General features: G+C 36.7%; 1 protein-coding gene across 1 annotated transcript in view; it reads right to left on the reverse strand.

Moving 5' to 3' along the window:
- LACTB (lactamase, beta) overlaps positions 1–8,111 on the reverse strand; it is a 17,077-nt gene extending 8,966 nt beyond the window's left edge. The window contains exons 1-4 of the mRNA XM_014535494.1: positions 8,020–8,111; positions 5,758–5,948; positions 5,145–5,487; positions 3,218–3,383 (exon numbers count right to left, since the gene is read on the reverse strand). Coding sequence (XP_014390980.1) covers positions 3,218–3,383; positions 5,145–5,487; positions 5,758–5,895 — 647 coding nt within the window. The 5' untranslated portion in view covers positions 5,896–5,948; positions 8,020–8,111. The remainder of the gene's footprint in view (positions 1–3,217; positions 3,384–5,144; positions 5,488–5,757; positions 5,949–8,019) is intronic.
- Between the last annotated feature and the right edge of the window lie 302 nt (positions 8,112–8,413).

An 8,413-nucleotide genomic window follows, 5' to 3' on the forward strand; every position in this document is an offset into this window, starting at 1 on the left:
TTTTTTACAGAGAGGAAGGGAGAGGGATAGAGAGTTAGAAACATCGATGAGAGAGAAACATTGATCAGCTGCCTCCCTGCACACCTCTACTGGGGATGTGTCCACAAACAAGGTACATGCCCTTCACCGGAATCGAACCTGGGAGACGCTCTATCCACTGAGCCAAACCAGTTAGGGCTCTCTGCATTATTATTAAAAGAAGAGAAGTATGTTTTTATTGTTTTATTGTTTTATGTTTTAGAGAGAGGAGGGTGAGAGAGAAACATTGACACCAGCGATCTTCTGGTGCATGGGACAGATGCTCAACCAACTGAGCCACACTGGCCAGGGCTCTCTCTGCCTGCTTTACCATACAGCTAAGTGTGGCCTGTAGCTAAAATTCTGAACAAAGAAATGTAAATAGTATTTTGGGGTGGGATTCTGGGGAAATACTTTAACAGGTGACAGACACTGAGAAGCACTCTTTTAAACACACAAATGTAAAAGTGATAAAGACAATAAATATTTGGGATACAATAACTCTAAAAGACTTGGTCAGGATAACATAAACATGTTAACTTTATGATTATGACCAAGGAGTCCGCATGAGCTGACATTCTCACCACTTAGCCACACCGGCCAGGGTGAAGGTTGTTTGTTTTCTTTTTAAAAATACATATATGGAAATGATTCCTTTTACTCCCTGAACTTTCTCTAAAAAAAAAAAGAAAAAAGGTGGTCCCTTTAAACTCTTTTAAATAATTATTACAAAGAAAGAAAAAAGAAAAGCAAGTAAGCAAGCAAACCTTGGCAGGTGGCTCAGTTGGTTGGAGCATCATCTCATGCTCAGAAAGGTTGCTGGTTCGATTCCCCTGTCAGGGCACATACCTAGGTTTCAGGTTTGATCCCCAGTTGAGGTGTGTACAGGAGACAATCCATTGGTGATGTTTCTCTCATACATAGATGTTTCTTTCTTTCTCTTTCTCTTTCTTTCTTTCTTTCTTTCTTTCTTTCTTTCTTTCTTTCTTTCTCTCTTTCTCTCTTTCTCTCTCTCTCTCTTTCTCTCTTTCTCTCTCTCTCTCTCTCTCTCTCTCTCTCTCTCTCTCCTCTATCTCTCTATCTCTATCTCTCTAAAATCAGTAAAATATGTCCTCAGGTGAGAATTAAAAAAAACACAACAGACGATTTGTATAGGCCCAAGTACATAATGTATCAATTAAAATAAAAACAAAGCAAATGGACAGAACATTTTCCTAGATAACAATCTCTCCAACCTATTTTATTTCTGCAGCCCATTAATCTAACTAAAATGAATCACACCTGTAGCACCAGTGGGTACTACCAAAATCTGAAGAAAAAACCCAAAGCAGATAGGAACCTTTTATAATATAAATGGAAGTCCACTGCCTTTGAAAAAAACAAAAACAAAAACATGGGGGCTAAAATAAAATGAACTCTTCATCACATGCTATATTTTGATTTTTGTGCTAGTTATAAATTAATCACTCATTAAGAAAACAGCAAACAAATGATAGTTGCTCTGCAGTCTATACATTCATAGATCCGTAATTTTCAGTTTAGAAAAGAAGCCCAATGATATATAATTTTCTCCTCTCCCTTATATAAAAGTCTAGGCATTCATTATCAAATGCCTAGATCTAAATCAAAATAAGGTCATGAATCTATGCCATCTTTATTAGAGAATCTTTTTTAGATTCAATTGACAACCTATGGCATTTGTCAATTTTTCTTATACTTTCCAGTAAAATATAATGTTGGACAAAACTCCCCCACCAAAAAACACTAAGAGTCTCTGAACTGGTTGAGAACTACAGGCCATTTAAAAAAAAATTAAAATTCATTGCTTGCTACTAACCCAAATTCTTTTAGGTCCAAAAAAAAGTCTTCTTCAGGCTGACTAGCAATGCACATTTAAGTCCTTTAAATAAGCTGATTAACTTCAAATGATAATTTAAATACAACAGAAGATTAAACAAAACTAGTGTGGAGATAGGAAGATAACGCTAAAAACATCCCACCATTTCATCTATTTCAAGTGCCATTAAACCATTTAAAGCATGTACTACTGGAAATAGGCAACAGTTGATTAAATTTTACTTTTCTAACAAATCAAATAATTAGAGTAAAATGGAAAAGTCATTAGCTTCAAAATTTTCTCTCAATGCCCCTTTACAGGTTACTAATAAAATTACAATAAATTCTTCACTTGCTATATTTCAATGAAATTACTTTCAAATTTTCATAGTGCAGAAAACTGGCAGGTACCATCTCCACAAAGCAATTAAAATTACCATCACCAATAATGTGACAATCTGACATCATGACAGTTCAGCTATAAAGAACATTATTTGGACAATTGGCAAAATGTGAATAAGGCCTGCAGATTTGATAAAAGCATTGTGTCAATGTTAATTTCCTGAATATCCTGGTTTTTAGAAAATACACATTTAAGTATTTACTAGTAAAGCAGCGGTTCTCAATCTGTGGGTCGCGACCCCTTTGGGGGTCGAATGACCCTTTCACAGGGGTCGCCTAAGACCATCGGAAAACATATAATTACATATTGTTTTTGTGATTAATCACTATGCTTTAATTATGTTCCATTTGTAACAATGAAATTGGGGGTCACCACAACATGAGGAACTGTATTAAAGGGTTGCGGCGTTAGGAAGGTTGAGAACCACTGCAGTAAAGGCATACCATGCCTGCAATTTATTTTCAAATGGTTCAAGAAAAGAAAACCAAAAACATATAGATAGATAAAGCAAATGTGGTAAAATGATAACATTTGTAGAATCTGGGTGAAGAGTATATGGAAATTCTTTATACTTATAACTTATTCTTATAACTTTTCTATAAGTATAAAATTATTTCAAAATAAAAGTTAAAACAATTAAAAATAACAAAAGATAAATAAATAAAGCATTAGTTTATAAACACTTAAGAAAAAGAGATGGTTAAAGAGCAAATTATAGATGCCAATGATGGGTGCAATTTTGGTTTAATTATTCATGTGGTTAAATTATTATTGCTGCCTTTCATCTAAGGATCTTGGGAATATTTTACAAACACACTTTATAAATGGAAAAACAGACATGTAGAAAAGCTTCCAAAATGTGACAAGTTGATTTTGGAAAGAAGATAAAATTTGAGTTTTAATTGATAACATAGTATTAAGATGTGATATAGGTAGACACACCAAAAAATATTCATTTACCTTGCTCTGTTGTAAATCACTGGTTCATGTTCGTCCTGCACAGTTGCCAGCATATCCAATTCATGGAATATTTTCTGCATATAGTCCAAAAATTTATGTCCTGAAGCTCTTTCAATTATGGCTGCCAGTAGGGTATAGCCAAAAGTTGAATACAAAAACTGACTACCTTGAGACATCATTGCAAGGAGAAAAAAAAGAGAAAATGATTCATTATTATTTAAATATATGTAAAATACTTTTCCATTAAAAACTGGTATATACCTTAAAACTGGAATATTTTACTTCAACATTTATAAAACATCATGGATGATATATTAGTCAGCTCTGTAATGGCCCTACTTATTCCATGTGTCTAACACAAGAATAAAATGATGATCAATATGTTTACAATTTCACATGAATCTACTCCTTTCTATGATAAAAAATAAGCAAATGATCCTACCTCAAACATAATAAAAATTCTACAAACTGGCAACAAAATAGCAAGAGAGAGAAAAACAAATTTGGATTCTTTGAGTCAACTATCTTGTTCCTAATGTACCTATTCCCTATTGCTTAAGGCATAAGTAGTTATATAAGTTATTTTAATAAAACATATCTATATATATAAAATCCTAAGCAACCGGCCGACTGGCCAACTGGCCGGTAGCTATGATGCGCACTGACCACCAGGGGGCAGATGCTCAGTGCAGGAGCATCTCAGATGGAAGGGGAGAGGGTGAGATGAGATTAACCAAAGATCTTATATGCATACTAGAGGCTCGGTCAGGTCCCTGGGCCTGGCCTGCAGGGATCGAGCTGAAACCAGCTCTCCGACATCCCCTGAGGGGTCCTGGATTGCGAGAGGGCACAGGCTAAGCCGAGGGACCCCACCGGTGCACAAATCCATGCACCAGACCTCTAGTCTAGATATAAAAACCTTATTTCAAATACATATTAAAATACAAATACATATTCAAATATATACCTTTATCTCATTTTGGATTCTGGAAATGTAGATTGTACTATCTGCACTAAAAATGGGTGAGAACCTTATTTTTAAAGACAAAATCCATAATCATATTTCTTTGCCGTTACTGGTTATACCTATGTAATATCTACTCATGGTAGAAACATCTTTTAATATGAAAATGGAATTAAAAAATCTATGGTAAATTTCTTTAAAGCTATGAAGTAGTTTCAGTAGGCATCATACCAAAAAATATACAAAAACAAAGAGAGTTATTTTTATATATTAGTTATTTTTGGAAATAAAATTAAGTTGATGAACACTGATTTCTTTAAGAAATGAAGGCACAAAATAAGTTGAGCAATTTAAGGTCTAACTAAGCCCGGCTGGCATGGCTCAGTGATTCAGCTTCAACCTATGAATCAGGAGGTTACAGTTTGATTCCCTGTCAGAGCACAGGCCCGGGTTGCAGGTTCAATCCCCAGTGGGGAACATGCAGGAGGCAGTCAATCAATGATTCTCTCTTATCATTGATTTTTTTTTTCTCTCTCTCTCTCTCTTCCCTCTCTGAAATCAATAAAGATACATTTTTAAAAAATGAAGTCTAATTAAAAAACAAGATACTAGCAATACATTATCACATCCACTTTGATCCAGATTTTGTTTGGAGAACTATTATTCCAACATTTCTCCATAATCTTTCACAAATATTTTGATATTTAGAATCTTCTAAATGACTGGGTAGCCTCCATGAGGCTAGATCTAAACAAGTAGCTGCCTGGATGTTAGGCAGGAACTATGCTCTACGCTTTTAACTACTGTTAAGAAATGCAGACAAAAGGCAAGCAATGGACCGACAACAAAATCCATGCCACAATCATCTGCCACATCTAAAGCACTCAGGGTGGTATTTTCCATTTTCTGAAAATTAACACTTCAATAATGATGAGTTTGCTACGAGAGGGAATTAACACTCACCAGGTTTAAAGAACAAAGGGTCATTTTTAAATAATTTTAGGGATTCAATTGAATTTTCAAACTTCTCTTTCAAATACAATTCATCTTGTTCAAAATCATTTTTTTTCTTGACAGGTTTGGAATTCTGGCCTTTGGCTTCATTATCCTGCTCTATCTTAGCTTTAGCAAAGTCATTCTTTTCATTATTTTTGTCTCCTTTATCTTTTAACTCTTTTTCTTGGTCAGATTCCATCATCTCTTTCATCATCTTCAAGGCTTTATAAGCTTTCACCTTTTTCATGTCCTTTTCATAATGACGAATTCCACTTAAATGGGAAATCAATAATCTTGTTGTGACAGAAACCTAATTGTAAAGACACGAAAATTAATTACATTACTAAACTATAATAAAAAGTTAGCAGCCTTGGAATAATGCCTCAGTAATATTTTCCATTTTAAACTGCTATTGAAAAAATATGTAATATACACATCTTTAGTTTTAAATTTCAGAAAAATCTCGATTATCATCTGCTTAAAAAAAATTAACAATAATTTAAAACAAACCAAAGAATCCTATGCAACCGTTTCAACCATTAAACGTGCCACTTGTAAAATGAACTGTGAGTTTCATTACCTTTTCACCTTCATATTCTTTTTCTGGGAATTCAGGAACATAATGTTGTACTGGAATATCAAGATCAAGTTTTCCTGTTTCCCACAATTTGGCAATAGCAACCATGGTAAGGCTTTTGCTGATACTGGCAATTCTCATAACTGTCTCTGGTTTGCACGGTACACGGTTCTCAACATCGGCATAGCCTAAGCCTTTGAAAAAAAGCGAAAAGTTACCATTAATAACCTTCAAGGTCAAAGGAATCTTGAAAAACTGAAATAATACTATCTTAAAATTTCCTATATATTCATCTGAAGGAAAGATATTCCACTTTTATAAGTTAATGAAAACATAACATGCAAGGGATAAGTCTTAACACGGACAACAGTAAGTCTAACAATTTAACCTTATAACTAAACAGAATTGTGCCTTGTACACAATAGTAATTTTCCATCTGATTCAAAAACTAATTTTTCTTAGCTTATCTAAGCAATTTGGTTATTCCACATTTCTAATAAATTACTCTTCATTCTTTAAAGAAAACATCATTGTTGTTCAGATTATATTTATTCTTGAGCGAGTTTCCACTGAATTCCTGAAAATACCCATCCAATTAAAAATAAGTGAAAAGAGGTCCTGCAAATCCACTTTAGCTATCAATTCAATTCAGCTGCAAATGGGAGGGGGGGCGGGACGGGACCCACAATAATGTACCACCAATTTAAAGCTCATTCTAGAAAAAAATTTAAGTTTGATTTCATCTTCTGAACAGGTTGAAAGTGGAATCCTAAGAGATATAAAGAACTGAAACCTGAAAAGAAAAAAAGGGTACAACGATTGTTTTTAAACTGTAAAGGGATTATGCTAAAATATTTGCATAAAAACAAAGCCCCCACCCATAAAGCTGACATTTATATAATTTTGGTTACAATATTTTTCATAAATCAGGCATACAGATTAAGCTATACTTATATTTGGAGGAAGAATCATTTTTCTTTAAATTCACTTCCCTACTGCCCCCATAGTAAGAGTAAATAAGTACTACTTTATTTAAATGATGTCTGAAACAACATTTCCTAAAAGTATGGTTCTTTAAAACCTAGGATGACCAGTTGGACCAATTTGTATTGAATGAAGAAGTAAATCAAGTTATAAAATATGATTTGATAAAGTATCATAAAATGATTAGAAATCCCTTTCCCAAAGGTTCTAGCTTTTTGTTTCAAAAAATAGCTGCTACCTCTGCCTACTCAAAAAAAGTAATAAAGTAGATCATAAACTCATTAAGGACAGGAATGCCTTTTACAGAATAGGCGACTCAAATTGTTGACTGAATTAAAAAAGAAAAACACAAAATTCTGATGTTTTATCTACTCACTAGAGCAGTGATTCTCAACCTTCTGGCCCTTTAAATACAGTTCCTCAGGTTGTGACCCAACTATAAAATTATTTTCGTTGCTACTTCATAACTATAATGTTGCTACTGTTATGAATTGTAATGTAAATATCTGATATGCAGGATGGTCTTAGGCGACCCCTGTGAAAGGGTCGTTTGACCGCCAAAGGGGTCTCGACCCACAGGTTGAGAACTGCTGCACTAGAGGCTTGGTGCACAAAATTCCTGCACTGAGGCGGCGGGGTGGGGGGGGGGGGGCTCTCAGCTTGGCCTGCCCCCTCTCACAGTCCAGGACTCGACGGGGAGCGGGCCTAAGCCGGCAGTCGGACATCCCTCTCGCAGTCCCAGTCGCCTCGCTCCTTATCCCCTTGGCTCCCTGCTCCTTAGCACTGCTCCAGAGGTGGGAGAGGCTCCCGCCACCACCATGGGTGGGCTCTCCAGCTGTGAGCCTTGCTCAGAGCTTCTGGCTGAGGATCGCTCCCCCTGGTGGTCAGTGGGCATCATAGCGACTGCTGATTCCGCTTTGGTGGTTTTGCATATTAATTACCCTTTTATTATATAGAAAAGGAGGATAAGGGTTATCTACAAACATGCAGTTAACAGGCTGTTCTATATACAACCTTCAGAACAATAGATCCAGTCCTTTTAGAGTGGGTGTAGAAACAAGCCATTTTTAAAACTCCAACTTACTCATTAGTTACATTTTAAATCTTACGAATAGAAAACTCCATACATTATTCTGTTGGATACATTTTTCTCCACAACATGGATAACTTCACGTAAGCTGAAGGGCATTTCATGAGATTCACTCCAAGCAGTAAAACATCAAGTTGTCATTCACCAACTGGCACAAAACAAGCTACTCATGAACACTTTTCTGAGCCTACCTTCTGACCAGATTTCTTTTCCATCTACAGAGACTCCCACCACGATGCCAGGGGCGCCCACCTCATCCTAAGAGGAAGGGGGAAGGAACAGACAGTTCAGAGACGCGAGGAAATACCTCGCGGGGCCACGGGCATTGTCACCCTGGCGTCTCCAGGCCCCGCCCCGACACGCCCCTCTGTGTGCCCCGCCCACCCGGGCTGCGCCCCGCCCACTTCGGCGGCAGTTCTGTGCTAACCCGAGAGGTGTGCAGAATTGGCACCCCGAAAAGGGAAGGGCGGTGACCTCCCCGAATTGGGCAACCCCCCAAGAGCGTCTGACCATGGCCGGACGGTCGGGAAACGGGAAGTCCTTCTCGGAAGCTGACCGTGGGTCGCCCAGGCTGGGGTGGGCTCG

The sequence above is a fragment of the Myotis brandtii genome, unplaced genomic scaffold, assembly GCF_000412655.1.
Source record: "Myotis brandtii unplaced genomic scaffold, ASM41265v1 scaffold144, whole genome shotgun sequence".
Lineage (NCBI taxonomy): Eukaryota > Metazoa > Chordata > Mammalia > Chiroptera > Vespertilionidae > Myotis > Myotis brandtii.